The following is an 18,162-nucleotide window of genomic DNA, read 5'->3' as shown; positions in this document are numbered from 1 at the left end:
TGGGCTGGCTCTTGTGCGGGTGACACATGAAATTTTTCAAGCGAGATCGTTACCAGTGCCCCCGGACTGGCTCTTGTGCAGGGCCGTTGTAGGATTTTCGAGCGAGATCGTTGCCAGTGCCCCTGGGCTGGCTCTTGTGCGGGTGACACGTAAAAGCACCCACTACACTCTCTGAGTGGTTGGTGTTAGGAAGGGCATCCAGCTGTAGAAACTCTGCCAAATCAGATTGGAGCCTGGTGTAGCCATCTGGTTTCACCAGTCCTCAGTCAAATCGTCCAACCCATGCTAGCTTGGAAAGCGGACATTAAACGACGATGATGATGATGATGATTTACATTCTGAGTTAAAATTCTGTTGAAGTTGTCTTTGCTGTTCATCCTTTTGGGGTTGATAAAATAAGCACCAATTAAGCATTGGGGTTGATGTAATTGACTTACCTCCAGCCTAAAATTGCTGGTGTAGTGCCAAATTTTGAAATCAATATTCTAATAAGTTCAAAATTTTTAGCGGCATTTTGTTTGTCCTTATTCTGAGTTCAAATTCTACTGAGGTTGACTTTGCCTTTCATCCTTTTGAGGTTGATAAAATAAGTATCGGTTGAGCACCAAGGTCAATGTAGTTGACTTTCCTCCTCCTCAAAAATTGCTGGCATTATGCCAAAAACTGAAAAATAATTTTAATAAGTTATATATTACAGCTGTAGGGTTAAAAAATTTGTTTCCTTTCCTGTGTTTTTTGTATTTTTGTTCCACTCTCACTATGTGACGTTTTAGGTAAGTGGGGCTAACCAAAGCCTTGTGAACAGATTTAGTATATGTATTGAATTTATGTATATATATATATATATAAATAAATATAAAGGGTAGCAAAATCTTTACAAATTTTACTACCAGTGACCTAGCATGTATAAAAAGTCAATAGACAACATATTCAATATAAAATACAAGAGAAATTACCTATAACAGGCAATTTCTACATGCTAGAAGGCAGTCAAAACAACCGAAAACCACAAAAAGTTAAAACATTTCAAAGGGAAGAGAAAATAAAAACTTTTACCTTGTTTTAACAGTTAGACCTATAGAAAATTCGAAACCTATAGGTCTAACCGTTAAAACAAGGTAAAAGTTTTATTTTTTCTTTCCCTTTGAAATGTTTTAACTTTTTGTGGTTTTCGGTCATTTTGACTGTCTTCTAACATTTAGAAATTGCCTGTTATAGGTAATTTCTCTTATATTTTATATATATATATAAAAATATATATCTATGTGTGTATGGAGGTGTGTTTGTGTGTCCTTGTCTTGAATTTGCCTGACAGTTGTAAATGAGAACTGCTGTCATACAAGTAGTGACATTTGGTTCCAGTCTTCTTTTGAAGTATATTCATCCATGGGAGACAGTTGAAGATTGATAACAGGAAATAATCTGCCTTGATTCATTTCGTCTGATCTAGTGCAAGCATGGAAAAGTGGATGCTAAAACAATGATGATAATATTGCTGATAATATATATATATATATATATATATATATAGATGCATGCACACACAAAGAAATAAAAAAATTTCTTAGCCTGTCTCAGTCTGAAGTAAAAAGATTATGGTTTCTCTGAAGCATTCTCACCACTGGTTTCAAAAAGTTAAAAGGATTAAATAAAGGTACTATTACATTTTTTCTTTGAAAGATGAAGATTATTAGCGTTTTCAGTTTATAGTCTGAAATCTTAATCCCAAAAGGCTACATAGCTACTGAGGTAGAGTGGTTAATAGAAAGTATAGTCTACTGACTCAAAGAGATAATCCTTAAACAGAAAAGAATAAGCCTTGAACAAACACAGAACTTAGGTGAGATGCAGTTCTTTTTTTGTTTTAGTCATTCTGTATTATTCTTTGATAAGAGAACCACTTTGGCTGTAATTATTAAAATTCTTTTGGTGGTCTCTTTTGGTAAACTTCAATGCAGTGAAATAAAAAAAAAATAAGTTGTGCAAGTTTGCATTGAAAAGCTGAAATATTCAATATTTCAAGGCAGTGATCTTTCTTCAAAGAAACAGTCTTTATTCTCTGCTGCATGATTCCTTCTGGAATATTGAAATATCTTCTTATGACAAATCAGTACACCTAAGTGTATCTATTGCTGAACCACTAAGTTATGGGGACATAAACACACCAACACCAGTTGTCAAGTGGTGGTAGGGGGACAAACACAGACACAAAAATACACGCAGTCACTCACACATGACAAGTTTCTTTCAGTTTCTGTCTACCAAATCCACCCACAATGCTTTGGTCAGCCTGAAGCTATAGTAGAAGACACTTGCCCAAAGTGCCATAATGTGGAACTGAACCTGGAACCATCTGATTGAGAAACAAGCTTCTTACCACACAGCTACGTCTGTGCCTATATATTTATACAAATACACATGTATATAAATGTTTGCTTATTATATACACATAAATCGTATTTTAATTGTAGGAAAATCAGCTGACCTCACACAACAATTGAAGACAGTGAAAATGAATTTGGAAGGGGCCAGGCAAGAACTTTCTGACTATAAGGAAAAAGCATCCAGAATTCTTCAGGTTAGTACCATTTTAGTTCTGAATGAACCTTTGACTATCCTGTCTCTATCATCTCTGATTATTTCAGTTATATACATTCACCTGTCCTTAACTTCCTCTTACATTTATTTTTAGTTTTGTTTCCTATGACTTGAAAACATTTTTATCATTTCTTCCTGGAGATGAAATATCAAAGTTTTAATACAGTTCTATATTTAAGAGATGAGGAATTATGTACATTATTTACATTTGAAGGATATTTGTCCTCATCTTGTTTGTTGTTAACACGTTTCGGCTGATATACCCTCCAGCCTTCATCAGGTGTTTTGGGAAAATTTCGAACCTGGGTTAATAACATCGAAAAATACCTTAGGAATGAGAACCCAGGTTTGAAATTTCCCTAAGACACCTGATGAAGGCTGGAGGATATATCAGCTGAAACGTGTTAACAACAAACAAGATGAGGACAAATATCCGTCAAATGTAAATAATGTAAATACTGTAAATCAAAGTTGTAGATGAGTAGTTTGCTTCCCAACCATGTGGTCTTGGGCTCTGCTCCACATGTGGTACCTTAAGCAAATACCTTCTACTACAGTCCTGAGCTGACTAAAGCCTTGTAAGTAGATTTGGTAGATGGAAACTGAAAGAAGCCCATTGTATGTATGTGTTTATATATAATTTGTGCTATGTGTATAAACGATGCATATTACCAGAATTTGTCTCAAGAAAAAAAGCTGCCTCAACAAATTTTGTCTGGCTCATGCAAGCATGGAAAAAGGGATGTTAAACAATGATGATGATGATGATATTGAACCATCATGACTTGTGTGATGGCACTTCCTAACTAAGGTGTTGCCAATAACTGAAATGGTAGACCCTTTTGTAACATTCAATTACATCCCTTTACATTCTTGTTTTGAATCCTTTTTAAGTCAACATTTTTTCATCCTTCTCGGTTTCAATGAAACAAGTACTGGTCAACCTTATGTCTCCACGCTATAAATTTGTGGCCTTGTGTCAGTGTTAGAAATCATTATATATTGTTAGTATTGTTGTGTCACTGGAACATTTGCTTGTGTTATAATCTTAAGAAATACATTCTATTAAAAGATCTCTTTCTAATTTTTTCCTGTGTGCAGAAATTTGCTTGTATGCAAATTTTGTTTTTCTTTGCAAGTTATATGCTTTGCAACTGTTTTCAAATAGAAATATTCAGTTTCATCCTGAAAACCTTGTGTATGTACATTATTTTTCCTTTTGTTCACCTGGGGTGAAACATGTACAGACATAAGCACACAGCTATAGAGGGAACATCAGATGTGAACTATTTTAACCAGTCAGTACTCAGATGTATTTAATTTTTGCTTACAGTCCTTACTAAAGTATACATTCATATTTAATGTACAGGACTGTAAATGTATTTAATGTATTGAAAATATCTCAGGAACAAAACAAAATGAAAAATGCAAAATAAAATGCTTTGTGTATAGTTTTTACTTTTATGCTGTAAAAAAGAAATGGTGGTTGAGTGAATTTGATATTTTAGATAGTAAACCATTGAGAGAGATGGGGAGAGAAATTTTCTTTTCTGAAAGGTGAAGCAAAAATTGTGATTTTTATTAATGGCTCACATGGTAGAAAGGTAGAAAGAAATGGAGGGTTGTCAGACTAGAGAGTAGAGCAGGGGAGATAAGTGAGATGTGGGTAAATATTGTTATAAGTGTGGTTGGTTGAATATGTGTGTATATGAACGGGAGAAGTGAATGTGGACTACATATGGATGTGAGAAGACTGTGCGTATGTGTCTGCAAATGCAGGTGTGTGTATTGTGTGGCTGGTGATACTTTGTGCATGTATATATAGGCCTTTTTGTATGAGAGTGTGTGTGACTTGAAGAGAGCAAGTTGTTCATCAAACCATGAGGAGAAGAGTAGTGTAAGAAAATACCAGAAATAGATAGGTGTATAAAAGTGTGCATAGATGAGTTGAAGTGGCAAGTCACAGGTGACCCTGCATTGTTGCAGCAATTGCAAAATTTGTTTCTCTCATTCTTTTATTATTGAAGAACCATGTCAAACTTACTCTTGATTTCTTAAAACTATATGCTTGGTACATTTATTTACTCTTTTTTTTCTTATTCCTGAGACCTTCATACTGGATTTCTATACCATAACTAGTGTAGATTGTTATCTAGTCTATCATATTGTATATTCAATTAAGCTTACACTAGATATATATTGTATTTGATATATGTTTGTAGTTTATATTGAAATGTTTGTGTGTTCGTGTTATGACTAAAGTATTAGTGTGTTAAATGTATATTTATATTGAGGTTTGTTCATTACTTTTTCATACCTCATATTGAAACAGTAATGCAATACATAATAAAGCATATATATGTCTAATTTTTACTTACCATCTACAAGGAAAATATTATGTTTACAATTTAACTGTACTACATGTATGCTTAATATATATTTCAAGCTCTTAATCTTGTATATGTATTTAAGAAAGTGTATATGCAAACTGTATTTATATTTATCTAAAATCAAGTTCAATGTATTTACAATTTTAGCCAAAACTATAACACTTGAATTTCTGTCCTACAGTCTAAAGAACGTCTCATTGCCAGTTTACGCAATGGCTCAGAAGAAGCTGATGACAGCAGAGGGGTGTCTACAGAAGAATTTAATTCAGTCAGAACTGAACGAGATATGTACAGAGATGAGTTACAGCAAATTAAGTTGAGCTCAGAAAATGCTAAAGTTGAATTACAGGTTAGTTGTTTGATGTTTTTATAATCATCTAATTTAAGGATTTGTGGTTAAGAAGTTCATCTCTCAGCTATGAGGTTTCAGGTAGGCAACTATCTTTGACAAAAACACCAGATTGACCAAAGCCTTGAATGAATTCGGTTGTTGGACACTGAAAAAAGGCTGTTGTATGAATGTGGGTGGAGATGTGTCCTGTGCAGTTGTTGTAAATGAGTACCACCATTATGCAAATAGTGTTCTTCATCTCCAGTCTTCCATTTCTAGCTATTGGGAAATATTATGTTGCTTGTAAACAGATGAGAGTTGGTAACAGCTGTATATAAAATACAAAAAGGAAGAAAAAGAAAAAAAATCAATATGTTTTCCTTCTCCTAACACAACTATATGGCTCTCCTCTTTTGAGGTCTACCAGCCTCACTTTGCAACTTTGTTCTTTGTTCTTAAATTCCTATAAAAATGTATCATCCAAAACACAATGTCATCTTTTCAAGGTAAATACTAATTATTATCTAACATCACTTTATGCCATCTGAGAGATATAACTCCTATCTTCATGTCTTGGGTGTTCGATGAAAATAATAGTGTTAGAAAAGCTAACTTTTTGCCATAACTTTTGTTGAAGGATATTGAATCTCAACTACATTTGGATCGGGAATCTCATCGGGAAGAAATAGACTTGTTGCAGGACCAACTGGTAGATGAACGACGCATCAAAGAGGAAACTGAACAAGATTTGTTGAAACAAAAGAAGGTGAGCAAATCAGAGTCCTTGTTTTGGTTTTGGTTTACTTGTTTATCTAGTGAAGGCACATGGCTTAATGGTTTGGAGTATTTAGTCATGATTGTAAGGTCGCAAGTTCGATTCCCAGCGGTGTGATGTGTTCACATTGCTCCAGTTCACTCAGCTGGCAAATATGAGTAGTACCTATTTTTCAAAGGGCCAGCCTTGTCACACTCTGTGTCATGCTGAATCTCCCTGGCAACTATGTTAAGAGCATGCATTTCTTTGGAGTGCTCACCCACTTGTACATTAATTTCACGAGCAGGCTGTTCCGTAATTGGATCAACTGGAACCCTTGTTGTCATAAGCAACGGAGCGTTTGTAGTACTTGTTTATTTATTTTTTTCATATTTTCGTCTTTATTTCCCTGTCCCTTTTCTTGTTACTTTATATTTTAACAGTTGACTTCTCTGGAATTTTCTTTTTCTTTTGTTACCATTTTAGTGTTGTGTATTTTGGGAAAAGTCATGAACACTATAACTTCCATATTTTTTTCTTTTTTTGATGTAATTATGAGGCTCTGTATCTATCTCAGTAATCATTATATTTTACCAATCCAGGAACTTCACTACACCTTGGAAGAGCTTCATAAGCAGAAGGCACTGTTCCATAGTAAACTCAAAGAAAGAGATGAAGAAGTCGATAACTTGAAAAATCAGGTAAGATAGAGCAAAAATAAAAAATAAGATCCCATTAACTTTTTAGAAATGATAACTAATGAATATTTCTTCACTGAAGATGATGGAACTATTTTTAAGAGATAAAAAAAAGAGTAATAATTTTTTTTTGAATTGATAGAAAAATCTGAATCTCAGTATGGATTTGAAATAGTATGGAATACAAGGTAGTATCTCAAAAGTATGCTTGAAGTGATCAGTTTTGTCTTTTTACTAGCATAGGTAAGCTGATAGATTCATCTTGTCATCTTAGAAAGATCAACTGAAAATTCAGTGTAGTCTTTTGCATGGTAAAAATTGGTAAAGGTCCTAACTAGGTGTTTTGCTGGTATCTAGTTTCATTCTTTGTGTTTTTAAGATCAAATTCTGTCCATGTCAGTTTTGCTTTTCATTTCTGTAATGTTAGTTAACTATAACATTCTCTTTTGATAAAATGGTTCACTTGTACTAAAAAATAAATTGATATTTTATATTTTATTCAGAAATGTTAGTAGAGACTTTTGGAGCTTAAGTTTGCTTTTCTATTTTTTCTACAATACATTTTATTTTATTTTGATATTTTTGCATTAAGTATAATTTAGTCTCATTTGTCTTAGTTTCATTTTAATTCCTAATAAGATAAACTTTGCCTTTTATTCCACTGAAGTTCATTGAGTTTAATTTAAAAAAACAAACTTTTTGCCTTATCAGAAATCAATATTCTCAATTGAAATTAAGAAGGCAAGCTGGCAAAAGCATTACCACACCCAGAAAAATGCTTCACAGCATTTCTTCTGACTTTACAGTCCGAGCCCAAATGTTGCTGGTGTTGACTTTGCCTTTCATCCTTTTGGGGTCGATAAAATAAGTACCGGTTGAACACTGGGATTAATGTAATCAACTTATCCACTCTCCCAAAATTGCTGGCCTTGTGCCAAAATTTGAAATCAATATTCTTAATTGAAACAATGTCCAAAAACTAGTTTCAATCTCTTGTTGAAGCCAATTTATTTGTCACTAATGTCCTTGTGAAACCTCCCATTTCTTTGTTGTTTATCAAAAACCTTGTTATTTGTAAGAAATAATTATCAAAAATGCACATTTTGTATCTTTGTGTTTTTTTTTTTTACTTCCCCAAAATAAATTTTTTAAAATTGTTATTTTATAGTTAATGACAAAAAGCCTACATTCAAATACAGAGGATGAATTGGAGTCCAGAGTACGCACACTCACAGAAAGTCTCATTCAGAAACAGACTGTTCTGGAAGCCATAAGCACAGAAAAAAACTCCCTGGCTCTTCAACTGGAAAGGCTTGAGGTATGACATAATAATTATTAGTTTTGGTTTTTATCACAGAAAATCTCATCTACAACAAAACTAAGTTTGCTATTCACCATAAATTTTGTTTATTACCTCATTATCAGTTTTATCCTTTTTGTGTCTCATTCTTTGTGAATTTTTGAGATAAATATCTTAAAGGAATGGTTTCTTGTTTAACAATGAAGTAAAAATTTTAAATGTTGATCCCTTTAGCTTGTCAGTATAATAGATTCAATTTTGTCTTATTTCTCTGAAATTCAGTAAAATAATACAGGGTGGTATCAAAAAGTTCCCAGACTAGTTATGTTTAATAAAAAATAACTTATTTATCTAAGTTTTAATATGATCTCCTTTGAAATAGTCACCTTGCGCAGCAATATATGAGTCCCAGCATTCCTACCACTTTTGAAATCCAACCTGGAAATTGTTTTCCGTAAGGCAGTAAAGGACCTTCTGTGATTTGCTCTGGATCTCGACAACAGTCTTAAACAGCAACCTTTGAACTGCCTTTTCATCTTGGGGAAGGGATGGAAGTCTGCAGGTGCTAAATCTGGTAAATGCGGAAGCATTACCATGTTGTCTTTGGTGAGTAACTCACAAATGAAGAGAGCTAGGGGACAGTCTGTTGCAGTAGGACTCTTGATTGACTCTTAGGGGTCGAATTCTCGATGTACATTACCACAGATTTCGAAAAAACGATGTGCATGCTCTTTATTGAGCTGCGGTTCTGTCGTGCCTACTCCAGTTGTGGAAATGAAGGGTTCTTCCTTTGTGATGACTGCTGCTTTGTCTCAGGGTCGTACCTGTAGACTCAACTTGTCACCAGTGATGATCCATATGAAGGATGGGTCATTAGTGGCATGCTGATGGAGATTTTGACAAACTTTCTGTTCAGTGGTTAGCAGGCAGGGGACAAACTTGGCAGAGCCACACCGCATGTTAAATTCAGACATTAGGATTGCCTGCATGGACCCATACGATAGACCAACAGTATCAGCAGTGCCACTGATTGTCCTCTGACAATTCTCATGCACAAGCTAATAAATTTTCTACACATTTCCATGGGTGACACATGTGGCAAGTCTTCCAGATTGCTTATTGTCTTCCAGGGATGTTCTTCCACTCTTGAAGTACCCATGCCCCTTGAAACATTGTGTACAATCAATTGGCTCGTTGTTGTAAGCTTGCTGAAGTATGCTCAATGTCTCTGTAGTAGACTTCTCAAGTTTAACACTAAATTTCATATTGGCTCTTTGTTCCAACTTCCTGTCCATGACAATATTGCAGACTACAGCATACATGTGATCACAAAAACACAAACTTCACAACTTGTGAAGTAAACACAGTGATGTCACTCAGCACACTGCTTCATGAAGGTCACTGTGCATGCAACCATGTACTGCTATCTGTTGGCGCACTACATAACTAGTGCAGGAACTTTTTGATACCATCTCGTACTAACATTTCAGGGCAGATATCTGTATAACTTTCTCTAGAAAAGTCCCTTAGTAGAATAAGGTACTTTACTTAAGAATTTAAAGTGACATCTTTGGAACTTGTGGTCTTCAAGAAGAGAGAATATGTAAAGTTTAAGTGTTTTGGATAAAAAAAAATGTTTGGATAGAAAAAACCCCAGAAAATATATTGCATATTTGTGTATTTATATTTCCATACATGTGTTTAAGTCTATGCTCAGTTTGTGTGTGTATGGTTGTTTAAATCTCTCTCTCTCATATATATATATATATATATATATATATATGGTTTCACCAGTCCTCGGTCAAATCGTCCAACCCATGCTAGCATGGAAAGCGGACGTTAAATGATGATGATGATGATATTCATATAGAGAGTGTATATTTCAGATTGTAGTTTTCTACTCATACTTTGGATAGTTGTTCAAATTTAGGTGTCAGTATAAATTATTTGAACAAGTATATTATATTATATATTATTAAATGATTGGAAGCCTGTTTTTGCTAACAACTATAGCTTAGTTTGAAGGCTAGACCTGTGACATTACAACTTTTGATTGAGACAAGTGTGGTGGTATCAATTACTTATATGAGGACAGCTGGGTTTAAAAATTCAATTACGTCTTGCCTCCCTTACCTCCCTGAATTGTGTGCTTCAAATACCACCTTACTTCTTTTTGACAGCAACAATATAAAGATGTCCAGATGTCTATAGGACGTACCACTTCTTCTGGAATATCTGTAAATGAAAATGAAGATGGTGAGTATTTAAAATAAAATTCTTCCTGTGAATCACAACCATTTAAATCAATAATATACCTACAGCTTACTGGCTAAAGATCATTGCTTCATATCTTATTTCTGGCAGGGAGACTTAAAATCTCAGTCACTCAGCAGACCTTTTAGCTAACATGGAGGAGCAGTACACAGTGACAGCAGTGATGAGAGAAGCACTGAACATTGATAGTTAGCTGAACCATGATTTAATTTTGTTTATGGATTTGGAGACAACAGAAAATACGTATTGGTTTATATTAGATGATAGAAATAACTTTTCTAAAAGAGAATATCAAAGAAACTTTTTGAATTTACATAACTGAATGTTAAAGTAAGGAAATAAGAAAATTTGACCAAAATTCCCTTTTGTTTCAAGACTGAGACTTTGTTAGTCCAATTTTACTATGATTCAACTAGGGATATTTTCAGTCATCTTTAGCTAATTTGAAATAAAGTTATCTCTAGCTCATTATCTTCTAGGATTTTGCTGGGTTGGTTGGATATATATATATATCCTGCAATTATATGCATAATTAGTAATATCGTTGGACCTTACTACCATACCATTTGTTGGTGTTTTGTTGTCCCAAGGCAGGACAATATTTAGAATATATTGGGTCATCCCATAAATAATGCAGTTTTCTTATACTTTTTTTATTTTTCTAAATTACAATAAACGAAGTTCTTTTTTAATCTAAAATATACTGTCTTTCATTTTCTACAATGCTCTTCCATCTATCTAGTAGACTTGCAAGGCCCCTCTTCCAAAATTGACTTGTCTGCGATAGAAAATACTCTTCCACTACTGTTCTGACCTTGTCTACAGAATTCATATTTTTCCCATCCAAATGATCGCAGAATAAATGATAATCAGATGAGGTAATGTCTGGTGAATATGGTGGGTGGGGCATTGTTTCCCATTCAAACTGCCCCAGCCTTTGGAATGTCATCCTTGCTGTATGCAGCCAAGCAGTATCCTGATGGAAGAACACCTTTCGTCTTGAAACCAAAGATGGTCATTTTCCTTCTAACGCTGACTTAAGCTGCTCACAGTAGATCTCCTTTGTTATCATTTGGTTTGGGTCTAAAAGTTCAAAGTGGACTAAACCTTTCATCTCCCACCAAACAGATAACAACACCTTACGTGGGTGAAGTCTTCTTTAGCCTGGGGTGCCGCTGTTTCTCCTTTCCTTACTCATTGTCTTCAGCGCTTGACATTTTTATAGGGAACCCATTTCTTGTCACCAGTCACTATTCAGTCCAAAACAGGTTCATTCGTGAGACGTGACAGCAAAAAAGTGCACACATTCACTCTCTGCACATGATTAGACTTGGAAAGTTTGTGAGGAATCCATTGATCTAATTTGCTGACTTTTCTAATGGCATGCTGACTTTTCTAATGACCAAATCCAAGCTTCTCTGCTAGTTCCTCAACAGTTATGATGGGATTTTGTTCCACCAGGGTTTGCAGGATATTCTTGTCGAGCTCTACAGATCCTCCAGGACGAGGCTCATCTTCTAGGCTGTAGTTTCCAGCTCAGAATTTCTGGAACCACCATTGACACTGGCTTACACTTATTGTCCGATCTTCATATACTGCATTAATATTCCCCGCACTTTCCATTGTGTTGTTGCCTTTATTGAACTCATAAAGCAAAATGTGCCGAATATGCTCCTTTGTCACTTTCATTATAGCTTTGAAAAAATAACTGTTAAAAATTGAACTGCACTCTTCAAAACTTGCACAAAGAATAAGGTAAAATTACTACCTGCTTTTATAGTTAGTTGGTGCAGGTAATTTATGCCTTACCTCTCTGACTTTTAGTTCATGCAATTGGAAAATCACATTATTTATGGGTTGACCCAACATATAAGAACTTCTGGGGAAAGTTTTGCTTTTTTGATTGATTGAGAGCTTATCCCGAGAAAGATTTATCTCATCCAATTACTGTTACACATTTTGTTATCATTTCCATGGATAATGACCATGTTTTCATTTTATTGTAGTTCGACAGAGACTGCCATTGTTTTTAAGGGAGGCTGCCACAGACCATGAAATGACACGTCGTATGAAGCGAGCTGCAAATACCATTGATAAATTTAGGTAAGTTTTTTTTTTCTTCAAAATGTTGTTCCTTCCTACCTTGTAGTCTAGAAGTTATGATTTCTAGCTTTCATCCTGGTGATTCAGATTGAATTCCTATCATTAAAATGCTAACAAGCCAGTAATTGAATTCTATGTGGTCCTTGAATTTGCTTGAAATAGTAGCCAAATCTCTCGCACACCATCATCCTTCAAGTGATGAAAGACCATATTGTATGATGTAGTCTGAGATAAAATGTCTAAGTAGGCAGGATGGTCATGGCTAGAATGCTTTTGACCATAACATCATCCTTAATTTATCTATTTTTGAAGAGGGGAGGAATATGTGCATCTATGCAATCTATGCATGCACACACACACACACTGTACCATTTTAAAAACATAAATAAAACATATTTGTTTCAAATTTTGGCACAAGGCCAGCAATTTTGGGGGAAGGTGTAAATCAGTTACATTGACCCCAGTATTCAACTGGGACTTATTCTATTGACCCCAAAAGGACAAAAGTCTACCTCAGCAAAATTTGAACTCAGAATGTAGAGACAGAGAAAATGCCACTAAGCGTTTCACTTGGCATGTTAATAATTCTGCCAGCTTGCCACATCATTATATTGAATGTTATTTATGTAGAAAGAAATTATAAATATAGTTATTTAGAATTTCTTTCTTTGTAATCTGTTCAAACAATAACTCTATGATCTGATTTTGCTAATTAGGCACTTGGCATATATCTCCATGGCTTTTGAGATGTACATATTGCATCACACTATTTCATTCCTCCCATCTCTCTATGCTTAGAAAGATTTTTATGTTTTTTTTTTTTGTAATTTACTATGAAATTGAAAGTAAAATACAACAGATTTATTGTTAAACATTTTGGCAAATACCTATTCTACATTTTCTCTTCTTTCATGCTTTCAGTGTAAGATTAGGAGTTTTTCTACGCAGATATCCCATTGTACGAGTATTTGTGATAGTGTACATGGTAAGTGATTTACTCTGAATTTTACTCCATCTTTTTGAGTAAGTGGAACTATACCAACAGTCTTTTATGTATTCTATACAGAAGAGTTTAGTGGGGTTAACATAAAATTTGAATTCTAACGAAATTGTAGTTAGAGACTTCTGGAAATATGGCTGGTAAGGGACTTACTGAGAGATGTCATCATTATCATCATCATCATTTTTATGTCCACTTTTCTATGCTTGCATGGGTTGGATGGAATTTTGTTGTGGCATATTTTGTACAGCCCCTTCTGTCATTAACCCTCACCTGTTTCCATGTAAGTCAATACTTTCCCTTTACCAGACATATTTTCATGGAAGATTTGGAACAAAGGACACCATTTGCATGACAGTAACAGCTATCACATTATGATAAGGCAAGAAGACAGAAAGACATGCACACACACATACGTACGTATGTACGTACATACATACATACATGCATGCATGCATACACACACACACATACATGCATGCATACACACATACATGCATGCATACATACTACATACATGCATACACACGTATGTACATACATACATGCATGCATGTTTATTCATATTTTTCTGAATTAATCATGTGTTATCTAATAGCTTTGAGATTTTGATGATGTGATTGTTTATTTTTAGAATGATATTGTTAGGTAATGTGAGGGACTGGATCTGGCCACTTTGAACATAAAACAAGATAGAATATTTGGGGCTGATTTGGCTGGTTTAAATGCTAAAGGGTTAATTAAGGATTGGTTTCGATGTTTAGCATGGGGTCTATGAAATAAATGAGATGAATGAGATAGGAAAGTTTAGTGTACCGAGTAGCTGTAAGCTACAGTGGTTTAAAGTCAACAACTTTAGAGTAGAGGTAATTGCAAGAAAAGAATTGCATGACAAAGACAGAAGAAACAATAATACAAAACTGGGTTAAAGTGATGGTAGATATAATCAAGAGCTGAGCAAGTTCCATTCGCACATGGCTTGGAAATGAAAAAAAAAGGGACTAAATTGTAGAAAATAAAAAGCAAAAAGAATCTAATTTTGACTTTCAATTTCAAATATTTTCTTTTCCTATTTTTGTTTTGTTTTGAAAAATATTCTTGATTATATTTATTTTTTATTTTTATTTTTTTTTTTTTCAGGCCTTATTACACCTGTGGGTAATGGTGGTTCTGCTGACATATAAACCAGAGATCCATAATACCAACTTTCCAAATTAAAATCACTGACACTTTTCAGTTGTATTTCAACTGGTGTTTGTAAATATTTGTATAAAAGAAAACAAACAAAATGAGGGTTACAAAATGGATGTTTTTTTTTTTTATTATTTGTTTCCACAAATAAGCTGGAATAGAAGAAGAAAGTGATGCTTTTTAATGGCAGTGATAGTGATGTCTCTACTGCAACCTGTGGTTTTTATTTTCTTTGTGGTTTGCTCCAAATTATATTTGAAGCAGTATTAATATATTCTGGAGAAATAATATATAAAGTCTCTCTTTCTCTGACTATATCTCTGCTTTGTTCTCTCTCTTTCTGTCTCATTCTCTCTCTCTTACACACGCACATAAATGCAGTATGGACACAATATGTAACTTTTATGTTGGGAAAATGTTCAATAAGGAAATGCTGCTCTGGAATTCTCTCTCTCTTACCACAAATATTTCTAAAATTGTATTTTTTTTTTGTTTCTCTTTTGTGGTTTAGTTCCTTGTTACATTTATTCGATAACCTTGGGATATTTTTATGTGCTAAAAAGTATTTTTTAAAAGTTACTGAAGATAACTATAAAACTAACAACACGTTGCAAATTGGCTATTGAAAATGATGATGGTAATATACCAAAAACGCCTATCAGCTAGCAAATTTCTTAGCACATTTGACAAAATGCCTAGCAGCATTTCTTTCTAGTGCATTATATACTGAGTTCAAATCCCACTGAGGTTAACTTTGCCTTTCAGGATTGATAAAATAAGTACCAGTCAGGTACTAGGGGGTCAATGTAACCAGCTCTCCCCACCCTCTTAAAATTATCAGCCTTATGCTAAGATTAGAAAGAAATTATTATTATTATTATTATTATTTCTCTTTATCATAAGTTTTGTTGGAGCTCCTGGAGTCTTACATGCGTATAGGGCTTGCTACCCGTAGCCTACAATACCATGCTTTCTAATACCTTCCTGATTATTATTATTATTATTATTATTATTATTATTATTATTAAGGTGGTGAGCTGGCAGAATCATTAACACACTGGTGACATTTCACCCGTCTTTATATTCTGAGTTGAAATTCCCTGAAGTTGACTTTGCCTTCCATCCTTTCGGGGTCTATAAAATAAGTACCAGTTGAACACTAGGGTCGATGTAATCGGCTTACCCCTACTCCTCGACATTGCTGGCCTTGTGCCAAAATTTGAATCCATCATCATTATCATTATTAAGGCGGTGTGCTGGCAGAATCGTTAGCATGCTGGATGAAATGCTTAGCAGTATTTCATCTGCCTTCATGTTCTGAGTTTAAATTCTGCCGAGGTCAACTTTGCCTTTCATCCTTTCAGAGTCGATAAATTAAGTACCAGTGAAACACTGGGGTCAATGTAATTGACTGTCCCTCTTCCCCAAATTTCAGTCCCTTTTGCCTATAGTATAAAGGATTATTATTATTATTATTATTATTATCTGGTGAACTGGCAGAATTGTTAAATGTGTTGGGTAAAATGCTTTCGGTACTTCTTTTAGTTCTTTACATTCTGAGTTCAAATCTCACTGAGGTTAATTTTGCTATTCATCCTTTTGGGATTGATAAAACAAAGCACCAGTCAAGTACTAGTGTTGAATGTATCATTTAATGCCTTCCCCTCAAAATTGTTGGCCACGAGCCTAAATCTAGAAACTATTATTGTGTGTCTTTCACAGTTTGTATTTCCTTTCAACAGGTAATATAGGTTTTAACAGATATCTGTTAAAATCATACATTTATATGCAAGCTTCTACTGCATCACCAATGTACATCAGTCTTTCTAAGGTGTGTGCTGAAATGTCTTTTGAGGTGTATGCTGGTGTTTTATTGTGGTTTCTGATGTTATTGTTGGTTTTGTAGAATGTGTTGTGAGACGTGTTCTTTTATTGGTTGGTGATTGGGAAATGTATGTGTTAAGTGAGTTATTTTATAGTGTTTGGTAATGGTTGTGTAGAATATATTGAGTGTGTCATGTGTTTAGTATTGAGAAATGTTTATGTAAAATATCTGTGGTATGAGTTGTGTTATTTGTGCTATTTATTGTGAGTTTAGTCTGTGTAAGTTGGACTACGGACTTGGTTGAAAACATCTTTTGTAGAATGTGGATTCGAAATAGCAGTTTTTTTTTTGTTTTTTTTTTATTCTGTGTAAAGTCATAAGACCCTGGTATAGTTTTGTTTATATTCATATTCTTTGTGATATTCAGTGCACTGATTATTATTGGTACTTTTTTATATTTTCCCATGTCTTGTTTATTTCTGTTTCAGGGCACTTGTAGCTATCTTTTATCTTTTACTTGTTTCAGTCATTAGATTGCAGCCATGCTGGGGCACCACCTTGAAGATTTTTTTTTTTTATATAAGTACTATCATTAAAATGGTAAATTAGCAGTATAGTTAGAGCACTGGGAAAATGCCTTGTGGTATTTCTTCTGGCTCTTTATGTTCTGAGTTCAAGTCCCACCAAGGTTAACTTTGCCTTTCATTCCATTGGGTGTGAGAGGTTTATAAAATAAGATACCAGTCAAATAGTGGAGTCAATGGTATTGATCAACCCCCTCCCCTCAAAATGGTTGGCCTTGTGCTTAAATTAAAAACCATTTTAAAAATTATTTTTGGGTAGTGAAGGCGGGGAACTGGCAGAATCAGTAGCATGCCAGGCAAAATGCTTCGCAGCATTTTATCTATACTTACATTCTAAGTTTGAATTCTGCTGAGCTTGACTTTGCCTTTCATCCTTTTGGGGTTGATAAATTATGTAACAGTTGAACACTGGGGTCAATGTAATCAAATTACTCACTATTCTGAGATTGCTGGTGTTGTACTAAAATCTGAAACCATTATTATTGGGCAGTACAACTGTTAAAATGTGAGACAACACATCTTTGCAGTGTTTAGTTATTGCTCTTTATGCTTTAAGTACAAATCCCATCGAGGCTAATAGACTAAAGTACCAGTCAAGTATTTGGGTCTGTCATGAATATTAGGACTTGTAAGGCTGGAGCTTAATCCAGCTTCCATGGACATTACCCCCTACTTCCAAATTGGATGCCATTCTGTTGCAGAATTTACTTAACCGCTACTGCCAGGACTCATTTGCAGATGAGTGAACTGGAGCAATGCAAAATGAAGTGCTTGGTTCAAGAATGTAATACACCACTGGTCCAGGAAGCAAAATCATGATCTTAGATTGTGAGTGTAACACTCTAACCCCTAGGCCATATATCAAATATTGAGGTGAATATTATATACTTTACTCCGCTTTTCAAATTTGTGGTCTTGTCTTGTTCCTTATAAGTTATAAAATGTGTACTTAAGAAGACCAGCCCACCACAACAGAATTGAGATCCTAAAACCAAGGTGCCATGTAAAAAGCATTGGTGTGGGTGCTGGTGTTAGAGAAAATGTACCCAGTATACTCTCGAGTGGTTGGCATTAGGAAGGGCCCCCAGCCATAGAAACCAATCCTAAACAGACT

At 34.6% G+C, this 18,162-nt stretch overlaps 1 protein-coding gene across 1 annotated transcript in view; it reads left to right on the top strand.

The window, feature by feature from the left end:
* LOC106879675 (golgin subfamily A member 5) overlaps nucleotides 1–14,956 on the top strand; it is a 34,433-nt gene extending 19,477 nt beyond the window's left edge. Inside the window, exons 6-14 of the mRNA XM_014929347.2 lie at nucleotides 2,472–2,578; nucleotides 5,170–5,337; nucleotides 5,957–6,085; nucleotides 6,676–6,774; nucleotides 7,940–8,089; nucleotides 10,252–10,327; nucleotides 12,352–12,448; nucleotides 13,370–13,433; nucleotides 14,589–14,956. Of these exons, the coding sequence (XP_014784833.1) occupies nucleotides 2,472–2,578; nucleotides 5,170–5,337; nucleotides 5,957–6,085; nucleotides 6,676–6,774; nucleotides 7,940–8,089; nucleotides 10,252–10,327; nucleotides 12,352–12,448; nucleotides 13,370–13,433; nucleotides 14,589–14,666 (968 nt within the window). The 3' untranslated portion in view covers nucleotides 14,667–14,956. The remainder of the gene's footprint in view (nucleotides 1–2,471; nucleotides 2,579–5,169; nucleotides 5,338–5,956; nucleotides 6,086–6,675; nucleotides 6,775–7,939; nucleotides 8,090–10,251; nucleotides 10,328–12,351; nucleotides 12,449–13,369; nucleotides 13,434–14,588) is intronic.
* The last annotated feature ends 3,206 nt before the right edge of the window (nucleotides 14,957–18,162 follow it).

The sequence above is a fragment of the Octopus bimaculoides genome, chromosome 11, assembly GCF_001194135.2.
Source record: "Octopus bimaculoides isolate UCB-OBI-ISO-001 chromosome 11, ASM119413v2, whole genome shotgun sequence".
Taxonomy (NCBI): domain Eukaryota; kingdom Metazoa; phylum Mollusca; class Cephalopoda; order Octopoda; family Octopodidae; genus Octopus; species Octopus bimaculoides.
This window is presented reverse-complemented; position numbering and strand designations above follow the sequence as displayed.